Source organism: Dasypus novemcinctus, chromosome 4 (assembly GCF_030445035.2).
Source record: "Dasypus novemcinctus isolate mDasNov1 chromosome 4, mDasNov1.1.hap2, whole genome shotgun sequence".
In the NCBI taxonomy this organism is placed as follows: domain Eukaryota; kingdom Metazoa; phylum Chordata; class Mammalia; order Cingulata; family Dasypodidae; genus Dasypus; species Dasypus novemcinctus.
In genome coordinates, this window is record NC_080676.1 from 165,421,276 (window position 1) to 165,447,352 (window position 26,077).

General features: G+C 53.6%; 1 protein-coding gene across 5 annotated transcripts; it reads left to right on the plus strand.

Moving 5' to 3' along the window:
* Positions 1-15: 15 nt before the first annotated feature.
* Positions 16-25,587, plus strand: RRP1B (ribosomal RNA processing 1B). 5 transcript variants are annotated; one of them, XR_188837.4, is made up of 16 exons: positions 16-240; positions 8,567-8,649; positions 10,178-10,235; positions 11,348-11,433; positions 11,782-11,843; positions 12,189-12,318; positions 13,455-13,519; positions 13,998-14,176; positions 15,773-15,867; positions 16,394-16,491; positions 17,360-17,379; positions 18,117-18,248; positions 18,835-19,547; positions 21,092-21,278; positions 22,405-22,468; positions 23,273-25,587. XR_188837.4 is itself a non-coding variant. In XM_004475303.4 (16 exons), the coding sequence occupies exons 1-16, from the start codon at positions 111-113 to the stop codon at positions 23,464-23,466; spliced, it is 2,262 nt and encodes a 753-aa protein (XP_004475360.2). In that variant the 5' UTR covers positions 16-110; the 3' UTR covers positions 23,467-25,587. The 5 variants fall into 5 exon arrangements, 3 of the variants coding, with proteins under 3 accessions (XP_004475360.2, XP_004475361.2, XP_012373764.2); XR_011648737.1 differs by having other exon boundaries at positions 18,120-18,248; XM_004475303.4 differs by having other exon boundaries at positions 21,092-21,244.
* The last annotated feature ends 490 nt before the right edge of the window (positions 25,588-26,077 follow it).

Consider the following 26,077-nt stretch of genomic DNA (forward strand, 5'->3'; position numbering starts at 1 on the left):
CGCGCCGCCACAGCCTTCTGCGCAGGCGCGGCCCGGGCCAGGCTCGGCGGCGGCGGCGGCGGCGGGAGGCGGAGGTGCGGCGGGCGGCTCGGCATGCTCCAGCGGGCGCGATGGCCCCCGCCATGCAGCCGGCCGAGATCCAGTTCGCGCAGCGGCTGGCGTCCAACGAGAAGGGGATCCGGGAGCGGGCGGTGAAGAAGCTGCGCCAGTACATCAGCGTGAAGACGCAAAGGGAGACAGGTGAGCGCCCCGCCGTCGGCCACATGGCGGGCGGGAAGGACTGGGGGGCCGCGGGCACGCCGGGCCCGGCAGGGAGAGGGGCTCCGTGCAGGGATTTGTGCCTTCTGTCGCGTGTGTTTATGTGTCTGGCTCTGTAACCGCCATTTTCCTGTATCTAGCCCCATGTCACAGCTAAGCAAACGGGGCAGCAGAGGGTAAGTGATTTCCTGGAAGTCACTCAGTGAGTGGGGAGGCTGAGATCTGTCTGGTTTCCGAGCACTGAGTCGCTAGGCTCACCCTGATTTATTCTTGAGTGCTCTTCATTGATGCATGCCTGCGTTTGACCGACACCTTCAGGGGCTGGCTGGGGATTCAAGAGAGGAGACAGAAAGAAGCGTTCCCTTTAAGAACTCCAGTAGTAAAGCTAGGGAAGAAATTAAGAAGCTGACAAGATAGAGCTTCTGTAAGTGTAGTGAAGAAAACAGAAATCAGGTAATATGGAAAAAAGGGAGCGAGATGGGAAGCGGATGTGGCTCAGGCAGTTGAGCCCCAGCCTCCCACACGGGAGGTCCTGGGTTTGGTTTCTGGTGTCTCCTAAAGGAAAGAAAAAACAGGCAGTGAGCAAACAGAGGAAGCCTTGGGGGCAGGGAGCCCTTATTTTAATTTTAAAAAGGAGGGAGGGAACTCCTCTACTTAGGCCTCTCTGGGGTGGTGTTCAGGTGAGATCCAGAGACCAGAGGAAGGCAGCCATGCAGATAGGCAGGAAGGCGCTTGGTGTGTCCTGGCCCAGTAAGGAGGCTGAGGCGGCTGAAGCTGGAGTTGGAGAGGTAGGCACAGGCGGATCACACAGCTTCGTTGTTTGTGTTTGAGCTGCTGTGGTGTTCCACTGAAGGGTTTCATTTACCTCATGCAGAACATGTACCTGTTAACCCTTGAATGTGCACATAGTATATAAACTACAATATGCCTTATGGGTTTTCTGTTGCACTAAGGTGAACTTATATATTTACAAATGGATTACTGCTAATACATTTAGAATCTACTTAAAAGAAAAACTGTTATCTATCCCTTCACTCAGATTCTTAGTTACTTTAATTTTGAAGAGAAACATAAAAGAAGCAATCTTCCTAAAACAGATCTGATCCTACCACCTTCCTGCTCAGCCATACCTGACTGCTTCATGCTCCATCAACAACAATCTGTTTGTGGTTCCTTATACATGACACACCATTTCTCACCTCTGCCCTTACTGCTGTTCACACAGCAAAGAAACTCACCCCCTTTCTGCTGCAGCACTCAATTCAGAATCCCTCCCTCCAAAAAAGCCTTCCCTAATCATCTCACCCCCGCTCCCTTATGCTTCTAAAATAACCCAGTGTGTGTCTGTTGTGGCACTTGGCTGCATTGCTTCTTAACTATCTGTCAATGTGTCAGTCTTCCCCAAAACACCCTAAGCTCCCATCTGTTTCCTTAGCTGAAAGTCAGAGCAAACCTAGCTGTACAAGAGCCTGGCCATGTCCAAGAACAGAAGACCAGACACTATCTGCATGGGGCCCTGGAATGGGTCTGAAATAACCAGACAGCTCCTGGTGTTCAAACGAGCCCTTTGGTCAGGATCTGCAAGATGCCGAAGTGACACGGGGACATGAGGCCAGATGGTTTATACCAACAACTCCAGGGTCCTGGCTTAATGCACACCAAAGCTAAAATTACTCATGATGTACCTCTTGCTCACCCCTAATCTATAATACAGGGTGTGTAGTGGGCCCTCAAAAAAGAACCATGCAAAGTGAATATCAGAGCTGCCCTCCATCAAAACAGAAACTTTTTAAGTTTGGAAATAAACTGACTTGACATTTGATTCTCATTGACAGGTTCATATTTTTTTTTGCATCTTGTCCTGGGCAAGGTAAAGAAAATCTGAAATTTTACTCATACTCATATGTGTAGCTTTTCATCAGTAGCATAAATAAATAGCTTTGTGATTTAGTAAGTTAGAAATCTTTGTACTGCTTAAGGCCACTACACGATGCTCTAGTGCTTTAACTGTCTGTGCTGGGCGGTCACAATTCTGGAATGACCGCCGTATTAGTCCCCAGCTGCTGAAGCAGCTGCCACAGAGCAGGTTGGTTTAACCAGCAGGGATTTATTGGCTCCCAGTTTTGAGCCCAGAGGAAGTCCAAAACCGAAACATGAGCAAGGCAATGCTTTCTCCCTGAACGCTGGCCTTCTGGGGCTGGCTGTCAGCCATTCCTTGGCTCTTCCATCACATGGCAGTGCACGTGGCGGCGTCTTCTTTTCTTCTCGGGTTCTCTTGACCTCCAGCTTCTGGCTGCTCCTGTGGCTTGGCTTTCTGTGTCCAATTTCCTTTGCTCATAAGGACTCCAGCCCTATTGGGTCAAGGCCCATCCTCATTCTTTTTGGCCTCACCTAAACTAACCTTCATAGGTCCTGGTTACAAATGAGTTCACACCACAGGACCAGGGCTGGGACCTGAACGTGCCTTTGGTGGGGGGTGTGATTTAATCCCCAACAATTGTGTCCATGGTTCTAGTTCATGAAAACTCATTTGTCCAGATTTACTCATCCATACATTCAGCTAATACTTTTGGAGCACCTACTGTGTGCTGTTATGCAAACTACCCCTGGCACTGGAGAAACAGCATTGAATAAAACAAATTCCATATGTTTTGTTGATTCTGCAACACTTGTTTTGTTTTGTTTTTCATATAAGTTATCTAAAATTTGGGTGCGTCTTACAGTCTACTCTGTGACAAGTTTCATTTGTATCATGGTTTTCTTTTTGGTGACACATAAGATAACAGCACATTTTACAGTCAGTGGCCTCTTGGATTCAGTGAAGATGATGGGGGCGTAAGTATTCTGTCATATCAACAGTTAGAATTATCCCAAACCGGCGCTTCCGGGAGGAGTGGGGGTTCTGGTGTGTGACACTCTCAGCCCTTTAAAATGGCTCCTGTGCTCATTTCCTGGTAAGAAGTGCTATTGGTTTTGGGGTGGGGTTTTTGTTTGTTTGTTTGTTTATTTGTTTTTAATGTGTTTTTATTTCAAAGCTCATTGGTATTATTTCCACATTAGAAAGAAAACACTGAGCATTTCTCTGTTTTGGTTTAAATACTTCAAAACTTGGGACCTCATTTTCAGCAGTTAACTTCCCAGGTGAAAACAAGTGATTTTTGCACATAATATTGAAAGTAGAGGTTTTTAAAAGGGAAAAAAAGCTTCAATAGAATATGGGAAAGAGAAACTGAAACAATCACTATATCTACCAATTGAATAGCCCTTTACTTTTACGAAGTGCTTTTCATGCACGTTCTTAATTTTGACCCTACCCACGCCCTTACATATATTGTCTGTGAGGAAACTGAGGCCCAGAGCAGAGTTGACAGCTTTCTAGGACTGCACAGCTAGGAAATAGCAAGCTGGGGTCTGACCACAAGCTTGTTTCCACTGAAGAAACACTCAGGGCCAACTCCTTCCTACCCACTGTCCAGGATCTATGTCACTGTGCTACTTTGCCAAAATACCATTTTCCAGTACAAAAGCTCCTCATGTTAGACCTTTGCCTATAACAGTTGTGGTATATCAAAGTACCACTTGGAGTTGGCTTGATGTATTGGCTCACTTACAAAATCCACCTGCAAATAAATATACACTGTATTGTTTTTAAGTGAAATGGGCCAGAATACATAGATTATGACGCCATTTATGTTATACAGACACTCGAACTTATGAATTTCAGGACTCCGTGTAGGGAAATGCGTAGAAATGTCTCTGGAAAGGTAGGCATCAGGAAAAACGGTGCCTCCAGGGACTTGGGAGGTGGGAGACAAGCCAGGAGTTTTAACTGTCTACCTTCTGATGTAGTATATGCATTTTTTGCAGTCCAGGTATGTTTGGATTGGTCAGGGCTCTTTATCCGTTGCAACTTGACTACGTCCAAGCCACGCTAGTTTTAAGGGGAAACAGTGAGACACGACCTTGTGCAGCGGCTCAGCTGATGACAGCAGAACCCAGCTTTTCCCTGTCACCAGCTCTGCTCTCCCTGGCTTGGCGCCATGCTCAGGGTGGCCGAGGGCGGCTCCAGGTGCTCTTCAAGGCCAGTGAGAAGGAGCCAGGCACCATCCTAACGCCTGAGCAAGACGCCCTTTCTCAGTGCGGGGGTTGCCGTTGCGCTCCGGAACCAATCCTGTGCGACAAGGGGACTTCCTGTCAGCTCCCTGAAGCCTGCAAACCACATGCCTCTGTTCACGCGCAAGCTCCCCCGACCACAGACCCCGCGGGAAGGCGGAGGCCGGGGGAATAACAGCAGGTGCCCAGGACGAGCCTCCTGAGCCACCCCTGTCTTGAATCCTCTGTTGTTGCCTTTAAGGTCATAGTGTTCAGCTCTGCTTTCACTTACGAGGCGTGTTCTTGAAAGGGAAGGAAACTCTTGGGTCATTTAATGTAAATGTAGAGATCTGCATGACATGTATACTTAATAATTATGCAAACTATTTAAAAGGGCACTCATTACTCGGCTTCAGCATTTTCACTACATGGCCTATTTATTTAATCTACCCCAAGAAGCAAATCCCAGATATTTCTTTTCATTTGCAGATACTTCAGTATGTAGCTCTGAGTCATAAGGACTCTTTTTTTTTTTAACATAACCGTAGTACCGCTTTTGTATCTTTAAAAAATTCCTTAATGCCATGAAATATCCAACCTGTTTTTTCCCCATTTGTCTCATAAATACTTCTTATGACAAATAGAATGTGCACAGGACCCATCCATCGCATTTATTTGCTATGACTCCTAAGACTCTTAAATTTTAGTAGTTTCTATCCATCTTTTTTTTTCCCTTGCAATGTATTTGTTGGAGGAAATGAGTCTTTGTTCCGTAGTGTTTCCCCCGTTTTCGGTTTTGTTAACTGTGTCCTCATGGTCTTATCTAACATGTTCCTCCGTCCCGTGTATTTCTTGTACACTGGTAATAACAGAGTCGACATGATTCAAGTTTGTTTTTGTTTTTGTAAGAATACTTGGCAGGTAGTGCTCTGCACTTCCGAGTCCCCCAGTATCTTCATTTGCTGCCTGAGCAGCCGTGGGTGACCCTGCCTAGCCCAGTTGGGATACATGTGGTCTTTCAACAACAGGACGCTTCCCAATACAAAAGGAGGTGAGAGGCCCCTGTGTACCCATGTCCCCAGCAGTTATGGAGTAGCAGAAAGCAGAGTTACAAATTCTCAAGGCCACCATAGAAGAGGCCCCCAGGTTTGCCACGGTGCTCTTGGTCTAGTCCCAGTTCAGCCAGTGGCCTTCACCCGAGAGTGCTGGAGGAGGCACCGGGGAGGAAGAGCACGGGGGCCTGCCGGGGCGCTGCACGGTGGGCTCCACGAGACGAGGGGTCAGGCCGGAGCAGCCTGACTCCGAGCTCGCGGGAGTCCACAGAAGTGCCGCCGGCAGCTCGTTCTTCCTTTCTTTCCCAGAGCATGAGAAAGAGCAGGGCAGAGACGGGTGGTCTTGTGGCGGGGTCCACCAGAGTCTAGTGTCGGGTTTGCGGGGCAGTCAGAAGTCAGGTGGTGCCGTGTGTCCCGAGTCCCCGAGTTGCGGCTGAAGGAAAGAAGAGGCTGCAGCGCCGGGGGCTGGGGAGGCCTGGGAGACGCCCCGCCTGGGGAGCTGGCTGCTGGAGCAACGCAGCTAGGGTCTGCGCCCACACCCATCCCGGCAGGCCTGCAGACGGCGAGCCAGGTTAGGGCGTGGCCTAGTGAAAGCTAGGGACGGTGCTGGCGGCCGATGTGGCCACTCAGCCTCCTGCAGGGGCCCGTGGTCACTCCCGCCCCTGCCAGGAAGAAACACCCCCTTGTTTCCTCTCTCCTCTTTCCCAGAGCAGGGAAGGGAGGGAGAGCACATGAAGGAGTAGGCCATGCCTCCCGCGTCACCAACGCCCTGGCACCATGAGCGGGAGAACGTTGGTCTAGGAGCGTGACAGCATTAGCTGGCATGGACTATTTGAAAGTGGCCTGGGACCATTAAGAAGACAGCAGGCAGCTCTTACCTAAGAAATGCATTCCACGTCCACACCTGAGCCGCCACCTTCCATCCGACTGTTACATGGGTGCTGCTGCACGCTGCCACCCGGTGCAGAGAGGAGGAGCTTGGTAACTGCCGTCAGGCATTCACAAGGAACTCTTGGTGTCAGCACTGGGAAGTGCCCTCCCTTATTCCCACCCAATAAGCGGTCTTAGCTCACTGCAGAGTCCCCCAGGTGGACTCCCAGGCCCTGCCCGGAAGGAGCCTGGGCTCCCCGGGGTTCTGTGAAGGTCTCCATGGGGTCCAGGAAGACGGGTCTGAGGGTTGGGAGCTGGTCGGTGGCGAGTTTGAAGCCAGGAGAGATGCCCTGGGCCACCTGAGCGGTCCCTGCAGCAGGGCTGGCACATAGCTGATTTCACCGGGCACCGAGGTCAGCCTGCGATCCAGGGCACCACTCGGCAACGTGCTTCCAAGGGCACGGGCAGGCCCGGTGCTTCCTGCAGGTTTAGCAGCTGCCCTTCTGAATGCAAATTAATACACTCGCATTTGGGTTTATAAACTAGTTGCCGGGACAGGGGTGTGGCAGGAGGGCGGCTGGGTCGGTTGGGCTCTGCTGAAAGAGTAACTGATTAGAGCAGAAGACCGGGCGGGGGCGGGGGCGGCCTGTCGACACTGCACCCCAGAGGCCAGCTCTTCTCCCTCCTGGCTCCGGGCGGCTCGGCTCCGGTGGGGTTCAACCTTGTACCCTCCTTGTGCTGGCGGCAGGAAGGTCTCCTGGCATGGCTGCTTCATAACAGCAGGGAAGAAAACCAGGGGCACCTCGTCTGCCCAGCTCTCAAAGGAAGTAGACCAACCAGACACAGCATTTCAGAACCGCTGTGGAAGAAAGGCCCGACCCGGAACCCGCCAGGACCTGGGACGGGCACGTTCACTCTGGGGTCCCTAACGAAACTCAGTCCATTAGAAGGATGTTTGTCGCTTAAGTGTTTATCTTTTGGAGTATTGAAATCACATGGATTCCAAATATATATTTGTTTATGTTCATCTAGTTTATCCTGCTGTTTCAAAAGATTTATCCCAGTACCCACTAGTGAGATATCAGTAAAGACTTTTTTTGTTTTCAAAGATTTATTTTTTTTATTTCTCTCCCTTTCCCCTTCCCATCCCCCATTGTCCACTCTCTGTGTCCATTCACTGTATGTTCTTCTGTGTCTGCTTGTATTCTTGTCAGTGGCACTGGAATCTGTGTTTCTTTATGTTGCGTCATCTTGCTGCATCAGCTCTCCGTGTGTGCAGCGCCATTCCTGGGCAAGCTGCACTTTCTTTCACACTGGGCGGCTCTCCTTATGGGGTGCACTCCTTGCATGTGGGGCTCCCCTACGCGGGGGACACCCCTGCGTGGCACAGCACTCCTTGCACGCATCAGCACTACGCGTGGGCCAGCTCCACATGGGGTGGGTCTGGAGGCCCTGGGTTTGAACCCTGGACCTCCCATGTGGTAGGCGGACGCTCTATCCATTAAGCCAAATCTGCTTCCCAGTAAAGACTGTTTCTGACACCCACCAAGACTCGAGAGCTCTACTTGTCTCTGATTTCATGGCTTAGATTTCACCTTGTCACTTTGCAATTCCTGTGTCATTCAGCAAACATGTTACGAGCACGTAGGGTCGACAAGATGGGCCCTGTTATCATAGATGGCCCAGGCGGAGATGGAGGGCTCCCAGAGTGGAGACCAGAATGAGGCTGAGCCGGGGGCGGGGTGTGGGGTCCGCTTACTGCAGAGACCAGAGCCGTACAGTACGCAGTGACCTCCGTGGGCTGGTAGAAAAAGGGAGGACGCAGCCAAGTTGGACCTCAGCACAGGACCCTTACAAGGGTCATTTTTGCAGAATTGCCCACAGGTTGGTCCCTTCCCCAGGCGTTTCTCATCCTTTGCCGTCCAGCTGGAACGCCTGAGCTCTTGTTTCCTGGCCTGTTGGGCGCCTGCTCCACCGCTTTCATCAACTTGCCAAAAGCCTGCATCTTTCATAGGATGCAGAGCCTTCAAAAACAGTGAAAATGTTGGCGTGGGTGAGATGCCAGCCATCATCAGGGCGGGGTGTTGAGGGGGGGCTGTTGGTTAATTTTGGGTTGAGGTGACGTTTGCTTTCTCATATTAACTACGAAACATGCTTCAAATAAAACAAGACATCTGCAGACCAGAAGGTTCAAATGCATTTGGTATTATTTTCCCTGCTTATGTAGCAGACCTAAAATTAAAAAAGGAAATGTGGACTTAAAAATGAGTTTTTTGTGCCATTTTGCCCTCCAGGCGGTTTCAGTCAAGAAGAACTTTTAAAAATCTGGAAAGGACTCTTTTACTGCATGTGGATGCAAGACGAGCCTCTTCTCCAGGTGAGGTGGCTGCAGCAGGGCACGGGTGGCTGGGGGAGGCCCCATGGTTTGGTCCCATGACAGCCCTTAATGGACCTGAACAAACATAGACTCGCTGCTTCAAGGATGAGTTTTGCGCCTCTCATCCACAAAGAAAGCAAAAGGATGCCCTCAGAGCACTGGTCACTTGTCTCCTAGCGAGGGACCTGCCGTCAGAGCACTGGGTCAGTTGTCCCCTAACGAAGGACACATGTAGATGATCAATTTATTCTTTCCCTCTCACAGTTTGAGGCTTTATAGTGGGTTTTATATTACTTATTTTAACGGTTCTGCTGCTGCTTTTTGGTTTATTACTTGTGGTCAGAAATGGCCCAGAAGGAGCGCTCATGTGAGGTCCTGGGTGAGGCCAGGGCTCCAGCCCCCAGCTGGGCCAGGCCCTCACATCCAAGCCTCATGACGTTTCCAGCTCCGCGGAAACCCTGCGCCGTGCCCTGAACTGAGCTGGTGCCCTTGATCCCTGCAGCTGAACTTGCTGAGCGCCTTTATGGAAATCATCGCCCCTCTTTGAGAAAGTGTTGTTCCCGCGGTGGGGACGCAGCTGTGCCTCTAGAAGTAGAGAGGCGAGCCTCGAGGCTCACACCTGCAGCTGACGTGTCAGACTTCACCGGTCGACTCCACCTTCCTGGGTCTCAGCACGTGGCCTTGCCGCTTCCCCCAAGCTGCGTAGTCACGTGTTTGGGTTTATTACTTTTACTGCACTGAACATACTTTGAGTAGGAGAGCAGGGCATGGTATTTCATTCCAAAGTAAACCAGCAGCTTTAGTGGGGGAAGAAGACGGATGAATGGGAGCCCGTTTTCCAGCCTGGGAGTTCACATCAAATGAACAGGTAGAGAAAGTTTGAGGGGTGATGGGTAAGAAATGCAGGCCAGGGCTGGCTCCAGTGCTCTGACTTCTTTTTGCAGCCCAAAGCAGGTCTCGTCACAGTGCTAGGCACCCATTTCTCCCCAGCGAGTCCCGTGGTGTGGTGGCAGGGCCTGTGCTCCGGTGGCACTTCCCTTAGCCCTTGGTCCCGGCTGCCCACCCGCAGTCTGTCCCTGCCCAAGTGAGGAGACGTTCTGATACTGTGAACTGAGTCTCGTGGGGCGAGCACCACCACCATCGGACAGCCACAGCTGAGTCAGCCATTTGTCCTTGGTGTTTCAGCGTGTTTGGGAAATTGTCATAGAATCAAAATTTAAGTAGTGATGTATGTTTAAAGCAAGGAACTGGCTGCTAATTTATTCTGTAGCTTGTTTGAACTCATAACTGGAGTTGCTTTTTTAATATGTAGCTTACACAGCTCCGGGGGCATGTAAAGTTGGCATAATCGTCTGTTGCAATTGGGAGTTCAAATAGGATAAAACCCAGATCCTTCGTAGAAATGGTGCTGTAGCCAGGAGGTCCCCACCCCTCCAGCGGGGGCGGGAAGCGGCCAGAGCCCGCGGCGCTGTGGTCGCACGCATGGCATCTGGTAATCCCGGTGTTCTCCCCAACCCCACCTCTGCAGGAGGAGCTGGCGAGCACCATCTCCCAACTCATCCATGTCGTCAGCAGCTCGGAGGCACGTAAGTCGGGATTTTTTTGTGGCTTTCGGAACCCCTTCTTTGTTGGATTTGGCAACTTGCCCTGGAAATCTAGGTGACGTTTCTTATATTCCTTCCTTCTAAGACTCAGTTTTCAATCTAACGTGAACCTGGTACTAATGTTGTGGAGACGGCAGTTGGCATGCTGTTCCCCTTTTAAAAAAGTCTGACAGCCTTAGAAATAGCCTTGGTGAGCACGGGGGAGGTGTCTTGTGAAGAATCATGCTTGACATCTCAAAGATTTCTGTAAACTCTTTAAGAGATAACACCCCGCCAGAATCTCTTTGTTTCTGAGTTATTGTGTAATATGATCACATATTGAGATCATGTATGTGTCTGCACTTGTCAGGTTTATCCTCCCATTTGAGGGCATCACTGGTAAAAGGACAAAGTAACCCCTTTACCAAAAGGAGAAGTTAAGCTGTCTCTGCGAGTAGCCCTTGACTGCTTACAAAGGGAGAGAAAGACAGCAGAAAGGGTTGGTTCTGCCGGCGCTCCGCAGCGCAAAGCCACCCCATGGTTTCAGTAACTCTCAGTGGCTCTCAGAGTTTCAGCAGCATCCCCAGCTGAGTAGCACGTGGCAGATGTCTACATGTAGAATACAGTATAGATTTGCATATATCAAGAAATAATGGTGGCAAAAGGAGGAAACTAAGAAAAAACAGGCAAGAAAATGTTTTTTGAATGAAAAAGTGCTAGATTCATGGCTCAGAAGAGAAAAATAGAATGTCATGGGCTACAGTCCACCCTGCTGGCACCTGACATCAAACCAAATGTCACTTTTCCACGTGGATCCTTTAAGTGTCCACCAAAATGGATCTGGGTTGAGTGTTAGGAATGGGTGGTGGGAACGACCAGTGGGCCGGGTCGGGAAGGGGGTAGGTCTTCATGAGGGCACACGGCTTCCAGTGGCTACAGGAGGCCTTGCCCCCAAGCCCTCCAGTGAGCAGGAAGCCAGTACCTTGTTCTCATAATTATGTGACGTGTGGTACGTTTACATAACATACACGTATAATGTGTTTATATCGTGGGGTATAATTGTAGTAAGAGAAATAGCTCGAGAACGAGCGTTCACAGGCGTGTGTTCACTGCAGAACACCTGTTCATTCAGACCTTTTGGCAAACCGTGAATCGAGAGTGGAAGGAGATAGACAGGCTCCGCCTGGACCAGTACTACATGGTAAGATCTATGGCGTTTTAGCCATAATTTCTTCAGAAGCTCACGGGAAGAAAAGAACTTAAAGATTTTAAACGTAATAGAAAGGTGTATTTGCGAAACAGAGCATATACTAGGCTTTGAGTGATGAAGGGCAGTATCATTACTGGAATACATAACATGGAGACTTGTCTTTTTCTTTAGTGTGTTTGGGAGTGATTCAAGAACGCTGTTTTATCTAGAGGTTTTAAATATTATGAATATTTTTCCACTTCGGGGACCCAGGCTACACCGATTTCATTATCTCCTGCTTCTGCTAAGCCGAGTGATATTTCTCACTTGGCCCTTGGTAACAAAGTTGTCTGTCCTCAGCTGATCCGCCTGTTCCTGAGACAGTCCTTCGAAGTTCTGAAGAGAAATGGCTGGGAGGAAAGGTTGGTGCACTGATCAGGTCAGCATGCGCCGGCCTCCGAGCTGCACAGGAACTGCTTCTCAAGCCTTTCAGCTAAACGTGTCAATTGCCTGCTCTGTGCCTACCCCTTGATGATTACTGTGTCCTCGCCCGAAGAGAACACAGAACCCAGCAGAGGGTCGGGCGGTCGCTGGCACGAGCAGCTGTTGTCCTTAGGGGGTTGCGTTTTCCCTCCTCGCCCCTTTGAGCCTCCCGTCTTTCGTTGACTTTTCAGTGTTGGTTGTCGCACAGTGTAGGCACTAGACTAAGTAGCCTCGTGTCCTCCTGGAACAGAGAGAAGTGTTGAGCTTGTGTGGTTTCTCCTCAGCCGAATCAAGCTTTTCCTCGACGTCTTAATGAAGGAAATTCTGCATCCTGAGAGTCAGTCTCCTGACGGAGTGAGATTCCACTTCATCGATATCTACCTGGACGAGCTCTCCAAAGTGGGAGGGAAGGAGGTAAGGAGCAGGCAGGCGTCGCACTCCGAGGGTGCAACTACAGCTGATCTCCAGCCTGCCCAGCTCGGCGGCAACCAGACGCGCTGCTGGCCCCAGCGTGGCTCGCAGCAGTAGCCCTGTACATCGGTTCAGCCGTCTCCCCACCCAGTCGTTCCCCTTCTAGGAATGCTTCCTGAAAAGCTGATGGGGCATGTGGCCAGAGAGTTACACAGAAAGGATGTCCTCTCTGGTCTTACTTACAAAGCAGAAGTGAAAACTACCGACTCATTCCTCCATGGAGAAATGCTCATGGTAGATTGAGTTTTCAAAAAGCAGGAGGGGGCAAAGGCAGTAGACAAAGCTGCAAAAAGCCTGTGGTCTTTTTTTAAGTATATAGTCATATGTGAGCAGTCAAAAGGCTGGAGAGGAAATGTACTTTTTTAGCATGAGAATGGTTTTCCAAATTTGGGATTCTAATTTTTACTTTTTTCTTCTACGAGTGTTCTACAGTGGCCATGTATTATTTTAATAGGTTCTCTCTTTTTTTTTTATTCCCCGCCCTTGTGGCTTTTTGCTTGATGTCTGCTCTGTGTCCATTTGCTATGCACTTTTCTGCGTTTTTTGCTTGTCTTCCTTTTGTTTCGTTGCATCACCTTGCTGAGTCTGCTCTCCGCGGTGCTGGCCGGTAGCTCTCCACAGCGTGCGGGCAATCCTGCCTTCACAGGGAGGCCCCGGGACACGAGCCCAGGCCCTCCATATGGTAGGACCGATTGAGCCACAGCCGCTTCCCCATGGTTTTTTTTTTAATTGAAATAAAGTTTTGTTTTGTTTTTAAGTTCCTTCGTCTCACACTTTCAGATCGTGTCACCCTAAAGCTTGCCGGCAGATGGGGGAGCTGTGTGCTGGCTGAGCTGGGCACTTCTCTGCTTCCTGTCCTGGGGTGGCCAAAGGGCTGGAGTCCGCAGTGGCCTTGGGCCGCAGCTCCGGGCATCTGCAGGTCGCTCACGCAGAGCGCATTTGGGGTTAGGGAGAGACACGCTGTTCGGTCTGATTCAACCTTTGCAAATTTACAAATAGTTTTCTTTTTCAAGGACACATCAGCAAGGAGTACAAGGTCTTTCACCTCATTTTTTCCCCATTTTATTTCCAAATTACAGCTTTTGGCAGATCAGAATCTCAAGTTTATTGATCCATTCTGCAAAATTGCTGCCAGGACTAAGGAGTAAGTGATTCACACATTTGCTTTCATTCTTTCAATTGATGCCTAATTATGGGGGAAAAAATGTCCTGGGTTAGGAGCTTGAGGCAGGCTCCCTGTGAAGGTTACGCAGAGCTGAGAACAGCCAAATCCTTCTTCCCGTTAGTAAGGAATTTGAAGCGTAGCAGGAGCTCAGCCTCGGGGTTTCGCCCCGGCCCTTCCAGGCCTCAGGCCCGCCCTGGTCCTCTTCAGTGCTCCCCAAGCCCTTTCCGCCCTCAGTTCCGCAGTCTGCTGGCTCCTCCCACCGACCACTGGTTAGCGTGCGGGTTTGCTCGGGAGCGTAGTTGCGTGCTCACCAGTTAACTGGTCAGGCGGGTACTAAGTACCGAGGCGGGCTGTGCGGTAATCCTCCCTCTGCCCTCCTCTTCCCCGGCCCGCCTTGCACACCGAGGCCAGGCCGCTGGTTTTCACCGCCTTCTCTTCGCTGTGCTTCTCCCCCCAGCCACACGTTGGTACAGACTATAGCGAGGGGTGTTTTCGAAGTCATTGTCCACCAGTCTCCTTTTGCACCTGAGGAGATAGTCAGAGAACACAAAACTCGAGTGGGTGACGGTGGCCTCCCTGAAGTCGAGACGTCTGAAAACGAGATGACATGGAGGAAAACACTTAGTAAGAAGAGAGGTGAGAGAATTTCCTGACAGCCATTTCCCCGGTTAAGGGCTCATCCGCCCAAACGCTTTTTGGTACATTCGTCTCAGTCTCACTGGACTGACCCAGAATTCATGGACAGTGGCTCTGCCTTGGCCCCTTCTGAGACAAAAAGCAGAAGCGTGTTCAAGCACGTGCCACACCCCGCTGCCCTGCGGCCTGCCCTCTTGCCTGCGGCCTCAGGAGTGGGCCTTGTGCTCTTGGTCTGGACGCGTGAGGGACTTGCAGCCGTATTTAAATACCCCGTGGACTAGCGCCTGTGAGGGCGTTGTCGCTCTTGCGCCCCTTTCTGTCTGAGAACTTGGCATAGTTGTGCGTTAGAGTGGGAGGCCCTCAGAGCTCTCGCGGTGGTCGCGGCATCTCGCAGCACTCCACGTTTTGCTGAACGATTAGTCAAGAAACCTGCATGCACCAGTGCTTTTGAATGCTACCTAGTAAAATTTTCAAAAACAATGACCAGGGGAAGTTTAATAAAATTGAGTGGGGGGGGTTACCTGCTGTGTTAAACATTCACATATGCCTAAAAAGGGTTAAGCACTGAAATATTAAGAGGGAGCCCTAGGTGGTAGAACTGTGAGTGATTTCTACTTTCTTTGTACTTTTCTTAGTTTTCTACAATTATCATATATTATTTTTTCATCAGTTAAAAAAGGTGTCCAAAGGAAAACAAGAAATATTCTCATTTTAAATTTAGTGTAGGTAACAATTAAATGACCTCGAGCAAATTTTGCGTGGTCCTGAGAGTTGTATCTGCATCCCTCTTGCTTGCCACTTTTCTGTCATTCTAAACTGTCATGCTTATTTCCAGAAATTCTGTGTCAGCAAATGCTTATCGAGCACCTGCCAGGTCTTTCACCCTGCTCCATCCTCTCCAGGCTGTACCCTGGCACCACCCTAACGAGCTTATAGGGTTCCAAAATCTACATTTGCAAACAATTGTGAATTTTCATTAGTGTTTTCTGTCCCTTTTCTTCAAAGACTTAACGCCCCTTGGATTATTTTTTAAATTCTAGAAGTTAGATTAGCGTTAATTTGTATCTTCTGAGGCAGCCACATAAGAAGTTAGTGTACATCTGTGATAGATTTTTACCTTAGTTCCAAAGCTTTCTTAGGAGGTACCAGAAATTGGACCCAGACTTCATACCTGGGAAGCAGGTGCTCAGCCTCCAAGCTACACCCCCTCCACTTGATCCCAGACTCGTATCTAAAACTAGTCCTTTATTCTCCCAACCGATCAGAGCACCCCAGCACCTGGATCCACTGGGTCCCTGCATGTGGGCTCCCTGTCCACAGGACCACAGCGTGGCAGGATGGCCCTGGGTGTACAGGCAGACACCAAGGGAGGCGGGAGCTCTGCTCTTACCCTCATGTGTAGAAGGGGCAGAAGGTGTGCTTTGTCCCCAACCCATCCTCGTTCCCAGAGAAATCATAACTGCTTGCACATTTTTCCTCTTTAAAGAAACTTTCTTTTTTAGTAAGAGCACCTCGTTTGATGGCAGCTCCTTTGGAAGTAGTCATTGCTGTGTACTTGATGTGTCAAGAATTTTGTCTTTGGATGTCCTTTGATAGCACTGGGCAAACACCACTCAAGAAAAGATGGAATCGGCAATGACAGTGATCGAGCTGGCTGTGACACCTTTGAAGACACGGGGCCACTTCTCCAGGTGGATGGTGGTGTTTGCTTTTTCTAGAATATAGACTCACTCCAGATGGGCCTCGCTAGTTGGGATCAAAGGATCAAAGCTACTTAAGCTGCCAGGACAATGTGCAAAGTTCTTTTTAATCTCTTCAGTCACTAGTGCTATACATTGAGCTTATCAGAGACAAAGAAGTTTAAATAAATATATTAGAATTTTGGAAAATATCAGTCCTCATTTTAGCTCTCATTCCTAAGATATAACCAAGCCAGCTCAGTGATACTTTTCAAATAAAAGAAAGTTTTGTTACCAGATTCAAATTGAAATTCTAGATTAAGCCTAAAAATAAGCACACCCAGCTTCTCCCAAAAAGAAGTAGAACATGACTCTTTCAGAAATACTGCTTAAGCTGACAGTTAACAGATCTCACCACATGCTTATCTAGAATGTTCTGACTGAACGCTTTCCAAGTCCCGTGCCGATGGTTTTCTATTACCAAGTCCAACAGTGATGCGTTGCGAGAGCTTGACGTTCAGTTTCTCTTCCGACATAGTTCGACTATAAGGCTGTGGCTGATCGACTCCTGGAGATAACCAGCAGGAAGAACACCCCGCCCTTCAACAGGAAGCGGCTCTCGAAGCTGATCAGAAAGTGAGTGAGGGGCTGCAGCCGGGCCTTTTGCTGTCACCGTGCTTAACTCTTTCCCTTCGTCCTTTACCGTGTGTTCCCACTGCAGTGGAGCGTTCCGTGCACACTGAAGCGGTAGTGGCACGGCGGCGTGAGTGCACTGCTCGGGGGGGAGCTGTGGGCGTGCTGTCACCTTCACTTGCCTCCCGTGCGGCTGGTCGGAGGCCTTGGTGCCGTCATGACTTCTTGTACGTCTGTTCCTGCGGAGCTTGTTGTGTTTGGGTGGTGCTGGCTGAGGGAGCACGCACTTTTCCATGAGCCGGGCGCTTTCCGTGTTGGACTGGTGTTAAGCAAAGCCGCGTGAGGCAGCTCTCCCCGTGGCACAGCTGGTCAGCGGGTGCCCAGGGCAGGCTAGCTGGCTCACCCCGGTCACACGACTGGGCTCCGAGCCCCAAGCCCCGCCTGGGCCTGGGCTCTGGCGCTAGGGCCCCTGCTCTTGGTCACCCAGCCCATGGCTGCCCTGCGCTGGCCTCTTGTTGTAATGGACCGACGTTATATATCAGCAACAGGCTGCTTGGCGTGTCTGCACTTGGCCGGAGGAGGCAAATGGAATGGAAGTTCTGGATTCGAGATCCGAGCCATTCCTGCCTCGAGAAACGGGAGGCGGCGCGCGTGTCTTGCGTTTATTTGCGTGTGCAGGACAGAGCCTTGGCTGAGCGTGTCCTCCAGAGCCTCTGCCCTCAAAGCGCACCACCCTTCCTCTTAGGAAAAAGGAAGCAAATTGGCCAATATCCAAAGACTGTTGGTGTTTCCAGCGTTGAAAGCCTGTGCTTGTAGAAATGGAAGAAGGGGCTGCTTGTCAACCCTGGTTTGGTTTGGTTTTGTTTTTCAGATTCCAGGATCTTTCTGAAGGTGAGGAAAGTCACAGGATTCTAACGCATGACATTCTTATGTGAACTTGGACCCCACCAAGGGCATTTAATAAATGCCAAATATAGAAAAACAGGATGGAAAAACATCTCACAAGAACTAGTTGCTCCCAGCTCTGAACAGGCTGAAGCGGGAGCCCTGGCAGGCGCATGTAGCACCTCCAGGCCGCCCCGCTGCCCCGGGCGCTCCTCCTGTGCTTGGCAGCATGTGGCCTTCTGTTTGGGGTTTTGTGGTTGTCTTAACAAGGATTTTTATGGACCTGGGAAGGTTCCAGTTCGATCTTGGGTGGAGGGAGAAAATTTGGTCCCTTGGGTTTCTTTTGTTTTATGATCCATTATCCCCCTTGGGAAAAGTTTCTGTCCTCCAACCTAGTCGTGACATGGAGCGAGTACATGAGCCCACAGCCACGCACCACGTGGAGTGGTGGGAAGGTGGGCACGCTGCCCCTGGGAACCACAGGGGATTGCCTTGCCTGTGCCCCCAGAGGCAGGGAGGCTGCCTCGGCCGCATCCTCCAGGGCCTGGACTCTGGTGTCCACCCAGAGTTATTAAGTTGTTGCCTTTCCTTGGTTGAGAAACCCACGTCAGCTTCTGGGTTTGGGTTGGTGAAATAGCAGGGAGTAATGACGAAGCCGAAATCAGGGTTCAGGAGGACCTGGGCGGGGGGGCTGTCGGCTGCTGGGGCAGGCCCCCAGTGACGGGGTGGCCTTTGGGGTCCAGCAGGCAGCACGGCACGGCTCAGCTTTGCCGAGGACATCTCTGCCAAGCGTGAGGACCAGGCAGTTAGTCAAGGAAGGCAGAAGAGAGAGGGGGATGCGCCCTTAGAGGAGACCGGCTGGCAAAAAGAGGAAGGTGAGCGGCAGGGGGGCAGGGCGGGGGCCTCCTCGGGCCTTGAAGGCAATCTCGGGGGCCCTTTGGAGCTTACGGCCTCAAGACCCTTCGCAGAGCAAAAAGCTTTTGTTTGCATGTTTCGATGGCTGGAAAGTAACCTTTTTCCCAGATGTTTCATGTGGAACCTATTACTCCAGCCTCTGGCATCATGAAGGACAGAGATGGGTGAGGAGGTGGGAAGCGCTGACAGATGAGATACTGCCCTCTGGAGCAGTCATTTCATTACTGCTCTGCATCGGTGGTTTTAATGTAAATTGGTATCAGTTGGGTCAAAGAATCCTTTGGTCTTAAGGTGGACGACTCCCTGGATGTTAGGTCAGTTCCACTCACACTGAAATAGGCCTAAGGAAAGGTGGCAACCACAGTCGAGAATGGGAAGAAACGGGGCCAGAGCGTCAGTGGCTTTTCCTGATAACCAGAGAGGACAGCAGCATAGCTGCTGATAAAATGCCAAAAAGTTCTCTCTGCTGCCCGGATGCCTGGAGATCCAGCCCGGTTTCACAGTGGCCTCCGGGCACTTTTGACTGGTTTTTATGTGTCTTTATAGGAAACAAATTCTCTCTTAGTGCAGAAGAAAGGAAAGACAATGTTCCAAGGAGGAAAAGGAAAAAGAAGAAGAGCAGCCTCCAGCCAGAAGTTCCAGGTTCAGGGGATGAAGCCAGCTGTGGAAACCAGAACGGGAGCCCCGAGCCAGAGGCGAGGAAGAGGCAAGGCCCGAAGGCCCCTGCGGCTGAGGTTGGAGCCGGGGCCCTCCCCAGCACCTTGGGGCATCCCCCGGCCAGACCCTCACACAAAAGGAAACGGCTAAGGAAGAAGAGCCTGAGGGTCCAGGAAGGGACCGGGGGAGTATCGGCCTCGTCTGCAGAGGGCGCGCTCCAGAGAGGCCTGAGCGGCGAGCCTTCTCAGGAACCTGCCAGCGCTGCTACCCCGACGGGGGGCAGCCAGAGCCTGACAGGGAAGCGCAGACTCGGGGTCCTCCCAGGCCGCGGCGGCCCGGCCCTGCCAGCCCCACCACCCCCAGCTCGGCTCGGGGAGGAAGGCCCCCCTGCGGGCGCGGGGGAAGGAGGGGCTCAGCGCACCCCTCGGCCCCCGAGCCTCAAACTGAAGAAAAGGAAGGCGCAGCCCAGCAGCCTTGACCTTTGTGACCTCACTAACCAGAAAACTGCCCTCCTGAAAAAGAGAAAGAAAATGAAAGAGATATTGCACTTGGTCGAGCACAACGGAGCCCTGAAGATGGAAGCCAAGCAGATGCAGGCCCTGGTAAGGCGGGAGGAGGGCGGAGGCTCCCGCGCAGGACTCGGGCCCCGCGGTGCCCGGACCCCGGCCTGGCGCGTTAGCCGAGGCTGTGCTTGGCAGCGGTCTTCTTGGTTGGTGGGACGTTCTTAGCGGCCTTGTGCAAGTCAAGCTGCGGCCTCCCCCTGCAGGGCCACTAGGCTGTGTCCGCTGGCTGTAGGGGGTCAGCCGCAGGCCATGGAAATGACCCCCGGGGGCTGCAGCGGGCAGGTCTGGGTCTCGACTGGTGGCTGCCCTCGGTTTCCCTGCTAGGTGACGGCCTCCAGCTCCCGGGGCCCAGGCTCCTGGGCTCCCCTAAGACCCTCGTCTCGGCATATGACCTGCTGCTTAGCGAGCATTGCTGGGCACAGCCGCACCCCCGTGCACGTGTGGTCTGTGGAGGCCGAGGGAGGCAGCAGGTGGCGGCTGACCCATTCCAGAACAAGGATGGCACAGAGTGGCGTGTGGGCGCAGTGCCCTTCTGCCCGGCGTGGGTGGCACTAGCGTGCCTTTTCTCTCGAGGGGCTTCTGCTTCCCCAGCTCTTATAACATGCTCAGAAGCCTAAAAGGGTCAGGCCTTCAAACTTTAAAGGAGGGAAGGTGAGAGGCTCGACCGGCAAGGCTCTGCTTAGCAGTGGGCGCAGGCCGATGGCACTATGGAGGGAGCACACCTGTGCATCTGTGTGTGTGGACGTCTGCACGCCCGAGGGAACGCTGGAAGCACGGATGCTCCACGCGGGAGTGGGTCGGGGAAGGAGGGGGCTCTTATCCCAAAAGGTGTACGTGCGCATGCCTTACGAGCCTTGCTCTCAGGCCCTGGCCACCTTTTTCAGGGGCCTGGAAGATTGCTGAGAAAGCCACAGGCCACGGGGCTTCCTCTTCAGAGCAGGGGACGCGTGTCCGCCAGGTCTGCAGCAGGGGGAGGAGCTCAGGGGGCTCCTGGCTCTGTCCGCCCCCGTGGCCCCGTGCGTGGGGGGCCTGCCCTGCGGGCCACGAGGCTTGGCAAGCCAGGACGCCGGGAGCTTGCCCACACCACCAGCGTGGCTCGGGCCGGCTCGGGTGCCCAGGCCCGGGCTGCCAGAGCTGCACCGCAGCCTTCGGGTTGTCAGGCCGCAGAGTCCGCATCCTGCTCGCCTCGGACGTCAGGCTTGCCCACGGCGCCCCTCAGAGATGAGAGGAGCGAGGCTTCCACAGGCGACCTTTGAAAGGCAAACGCGTTCGAAGCCGGGGCTGAGCATGAAGGCGGGCTGTGCAGCAGGCCTGCTCCCTGGCAGCTGGGCGTCCTCTGGCCTGCCGGGCCTGGGCCATGTCCACTGGGGAGTGGAGCCTGTGCTCCCAGGGGCCTGGGGCGCCACGGGCGGCTGCAGTGGCTCGGCTGGTCGCTTGGTCTCATCCCCGGCTCGCAGGCTCCTGGGACCGGTCCCCTCTCTGGCCCCCCTGCCCCTGTCCTGTCCTGGCGTCCTGGTGCGTGGCGCGGCTGCCACCCTGACTCCAGCGTGACCGCTCTCATTTCTCGCCCCTCGCCCACACAGGGAAACAGCGGGACTTTCATCCCTTTGAAGAAAAAAAAGCTGAGGGCAGAGAGTGACTTTGTGAAGTTTGAGCCCTCCCTCTTACCAAAGCCGTTGTTCTTCAGGAAAGCAAAACGCAGCGCTGCCATCTCCTCTCTGGGCGCCACCGTGCAGGTACAGCGTCTCGGTGCTGCCTGCCCCCGTGCAGGTACAGCAGCCCGTTGCTGCCGTCAGGGAAATGCAAGGCCCTTGGACGACCAGGTCCCCGGACGCTGGGCGGTGGGCCACACAGTGGGCCTCTGGGCTCTGTCCACGGAGAGAACCAGGAGCCCATGCCAGGAGCCCGTGCAGTTCTAGACCGTGTTCGCAGGCGGGTGTGCAGGCCCGGGCGGGGTGGTCCGTTGAGGGGCGGTTCTGATGCACACCCTTAGGGAGGCAGCCCCGGGCCGCCACGTCCTAACCGCTGCAGGAACACGTGGCAGAAGAGGGAAGGTGGCCCGGAGGAGCCGGTCTTACAAGTCAGACGGAGGAGGGGCTGCCAGGGGGCGGGGAAGCCTACCCAGAGCAGGGGGCACATGGTGGGCTCCGGGGGGCTGGAGGCGGGCAAGTGCTTGGCACAGGGCGGGGGGCTCTTGGCAAGTGCTGCCGAGTGCGCAGCCCGGCCAGCGGGAGCTTCTGTGGAGCTAGACCGCAAGGCGCTCCTGGCCACACAGCCCTGTGTGCTCCTTCTGGACGGGAAGCTCAGAGATGCACATCCTTGGCCCAGAGAAGCCAAAGGCCGTTCTAGGTCAGGCCTCATCAGTTTCATACAGCACTCTAGTTAGAACTTCAAAATGGGAGTCATTAAAATGTATCCTTGCAGGGGAGCAGACGTGGCTCAAGCGGCAGAACAGCCAACTCCCACACTGGGCGGGGGGGGGGGTGTCCCAAATTCAGTTCCCAAAGTCTCCTCGGGGGAGGGGAATCGGCAAAAAAAACTAACTCAGGGGAGCCGATGCAGCTCAGTGGTTGAGCGCCAGCTTCCCACATACGAGGTCCTGGATTTAAGTGTTCGGGGAAGACGTTTTTCCCTTTTATCTAGGGGGTTTCACGCCTGTTTTCCTTTCTTCGCTGGGAGTAGAGGTGGAGAAGCACGTGGCGTGCAGGAGGCAGCGGCCGTCCCGGCGTGGGAGGCATGCCGCCCTCTAGCGTCTGCCGCGGGGTGGCCGTGGGTGGCTGGAGTGGCGGCGCCCCGCCTGGGCTCCTGGACACCACGAGGTCTCCAGACGAGGCGCCACCCGGGCGGGCGCACCCGGCCCACCTGCTGGACTCCCTTTGTTATTTTCCTTCCGCAGTTTAACAAAACGCCGTCCAGCTCCAAGAAAGTCACCTTCGGGCTGAACAGAAACACGACCGCAGGTGAGCAGGGCCGGCTGCCGGAGGCGTGGCGCCTGGAGCAGGGGCTCGGGAGACGGGCGCGGGGCCCCGGGCGTAGGCGGCAGGGACCTTGGCCCACCTGCAGGCCTGAGGCCATGTCCCCGCTGCCCCGCAGGGCAGGGTGGGGGCTTCCTGGGCCGCCTGCCGAAGGTGCTGTGAACACCTGCGCCCCGAGCCGGCCTTCCGCCCGGGCGCCTCGGAAGCTCGGCGGGCAGCTGTGGCCGCGCTGCTCAAGTTCTGAGCCAACTGCTGCCCGAGGGAGGGGGCTGGCCCCTGGGGGTGCTCCCGTCTTACTCTGGTAGTGTTGGTGCAAGTCTAGAGTGTGTGTGCACACGCGTGTGGAGAGCCTGTGGAGAGCGCCTGTGCGGCTGCGCCATGCCTGGCTAGCAAGGCCTCGCCCTGGGAGCTGGGGGAAAGCAAGGAGCCAAGGGGCCCTGAGCCGGGCACCTCCGCAGCCCCCGAGCCTGCCTCACCAGCCCTCCACCTCCAGGGCCTGAGCCACTGCGCCCTCAGATTCTGCTAGGGATGAGGCTCAGAACCTTCTAGGCCCTGAGGGCAGATTCCCAAGAAAGAGCCTCACTCCCCTGCCAGAAAGCCCTCAGAGCCTGTGCCAGGCAGGCGCGCGCTCACGCAGGCTCGCCCTCTCGTGTGCCCACCCGCCTCCACGAGGGACGGGCAGCCCTGCTCCCCTGCCTCAAGACCAGGACCTGCCGTGGGAGCCTGGGGTGCGCGGCCTGGGGCGGGGTGCGGCGGGTGGAGTAACGCGCCTTGCTCTCCTTGGGGCAGAATTCCGGAAGACGGACAAGAGCCTCCTGGTCAGCCCCACGGGCCCCTCCAGGGTGGCCTTCAACCCTGAGCAGAGGCCCCCGCACGGGGTGCTGAAGAGCCCCTCGCGCTCGCCCGCCGGCGCGCCCCTGGCGGCCCAGAGGCCGCTCGCCGCCCCCCTGAAGAGAAGGCCAACCGCCGTGGACTTCTTCTGAGCCTCGAGGCAAACTCTTCTTTCAAGACTCTTTTGTACAGGACGTTCTAGAAGCCGGCACTCGAGCAGCGTGGGCCTTTTTTATCCTTTTATAAACGCCTCCAGAGGGCGTGCGGGAGGCCCTGGGCCTGAGCGAGGTGCCCGCTGGCTCTGCCCCTGGGGCTGGCGCAGCGGCCCTGCTGCCACAGAGATGGCCCAAGCGCTCGGGCCTTCACGGCTGGGGGAGCCTCAGGGACCACCGTCCTGTGTGCGTGGAGCCGAGGAGAGCGCGTGGGTCCTAACTCTAAATAAACTGACGCTGTTAGCACAAAGCATGGGACTTTATTTCCTGGCCAGCTTTCAGTCGCAGTGGTCCTGTGGGGTCGGTTCTCTGGTGATTTTTGTCTTTCCAGCCAAGCAGTCGGGCCCGTGATCCAGTCCCAGCTGCGGGCCCAGCCCCTCCTCCCACGGGCTCTTTTTAGTGTTCCCGTCCCCGTTTTCCTACCTCTGAAGCAGCCAGAAGTGTCCTCAGCAGGAGGGCGGCGCCGCTGGCGGCTGTGCTCCCCAGCCCCGGCGCTGGCCTTCTCCATGCAGAAGCAGCTGAGCCACGGACCCGGTAGCTCCCCCCGCAGATGGGAGGTGGTGCGCTAGAGGCGCGTGGCAGCTGTGTTAAAAAGCCTGAGTTCCTTCTCAAACTCAGGAAATAAGCAGCTTTTCACTAGTGTGCTGTGTATATGACATTCCCCCTGAGTTTCATCTCATTCTTTATTTATGTATAGCTACCTTTGATCTAAAATACTGAAGCTTGCACTTAGAGATTTTTTAAAGAAGTTTTCTAATTTTAGTCATAAAAATGGGCGACGGGACGGCGCTCAGGCCTGAGCTGGGGCAGCAGAAGCGGCCTGGGCTTGACTGCGGCCCAGGCGGCGGCGCTGCCCTGAGCGGGGTGGGGAGGAGGGCGCGGGAGGCAGTGTGGGTGGAGCCCCGGGGCCGACGTCGTGCGCGCCAGGTGACACGTGGCCTGGGAGAGAAAGCCGCCCCCGCCCTGTCAGGTGCCCAGTCCCCAGCCCCACCTGACCCCCCACCGCTGCTCCTCCACCGTGGGGCCATGGAGGACCACCGGCCAGCAGGGCTGCCCTCCTCCGGCCTGGGCCGACGCTGGAAGTGGCCGGCCTGTTGGGAATGGAGAGTGCGCTTCGCACGGGAGGCGCTGGCCAGGGGGCAAGCGTCAGCTTTGTGCTCTGCCTACTGTCCTGGGGTTTGGTCCCACTCAGGCCCTGAAGAAAGCAAGAGCTAGCCTCGTGTGTCCAGCCGTCTCCGACGAGCGTACCCCGGCCCACCCCCACTGGCCGGTCTGGTCCTTGGCGGGTGTGCTCAGTGGGATGCTTGAAACCAGGTCAAAGCCAGAACTGCCAACGCAAAGGTTAGCTCTGCTGCTCAACTCTTTTTAGCTTCCTTTAAAAAAATGTTTTTAACCGTTTTTCTCTCAGCTTCAGACAATGGTAATATAGCCAAACGTTCCATATAACACAACATCCGGCGCCTTAGCAAGGCCTTCGAGGGTGCAGATGGCACTTTGGTTCTCTGGACGACTGAACTTTTCTCGAGTGTTCGTGTATTCCCTGTCTAATGGGAAGTACCAGTGGGATGTGCCAGCAGGGCAGCTCCTGTCAGTCGTACCTGTGAAATGCATCCACCAGTGACAGGGATTGGCTTGGGCTCTACTTGTCCTTCTCTGAATCTGTCTTAACTTTATTTTGTGGATAAGTTGAATAGGTTTTTTGCAGCTTGTTTTAAATGCCTAAATTTCTATGGCAAAAGAGAAAGAGAAAAAAATATTTTTAATTCTCATTCATATTCCACAGCAAGAAATATATCACATCAAGTAATGCATTTAGAATACCAGTTTTTGTTATCGATGCATGCTATTTTCCTAGGTAAAATTGCCAAAGGTACTTGGAAGTCAAAAAAAGAAGTAAGTTAATGCTGATGATCTTAAATCACAGTATTTTGTAAAACAATAATCACCCCACATTCCCAATTCTGGTCAATTTTGTATAACTTGCTATTGGACTTTACCAATTTTATTATCCTTTTTAACTTAACTGAAAGCACAAAGAGAAATAAAAAGATGTGGAAGCAATTGTCAGTGTCTGGAGAATATGAAACAAGTGAGTCCTTTCAGCGTGCGTGTGTTTCCTCTGAACATACCTGACAGCCAGCGAGGACAGCTTGTGACCTTTTGTATTAGTGTCTGCTGAACATGTCAGAACTTGGAGCCACTTCCAGTCGAAAATCTGCCTTGGCCCTGGGGCTCGTATTTGATTTTAACTGCCAATGCGTAGCAATCCACCTCTTCGGCAACGATGGCACTGCAGCAGCGTTAGGGAGGGGTGGCATCAGCCAGGAGCAGCGGGGAACACGGTCCCCAGGGACCCGAGCCAGCGGGGGTGCGCAGCGAGTCTTCTCTGAGAGGTGGAAGCCTCCTGGGTCTGCTCACAGGTGCCGCATGGCGGAGCGTCCACTCGAGGCTCCTGGCAGTGCAGGGGGGGCGGCCCAGCTCCACGCCAGAAGAGTGACCTGCGCCGGTGCCCACCAGCCTGGCATCAGCGCTGGCGTGGGTCCGCGTTGGG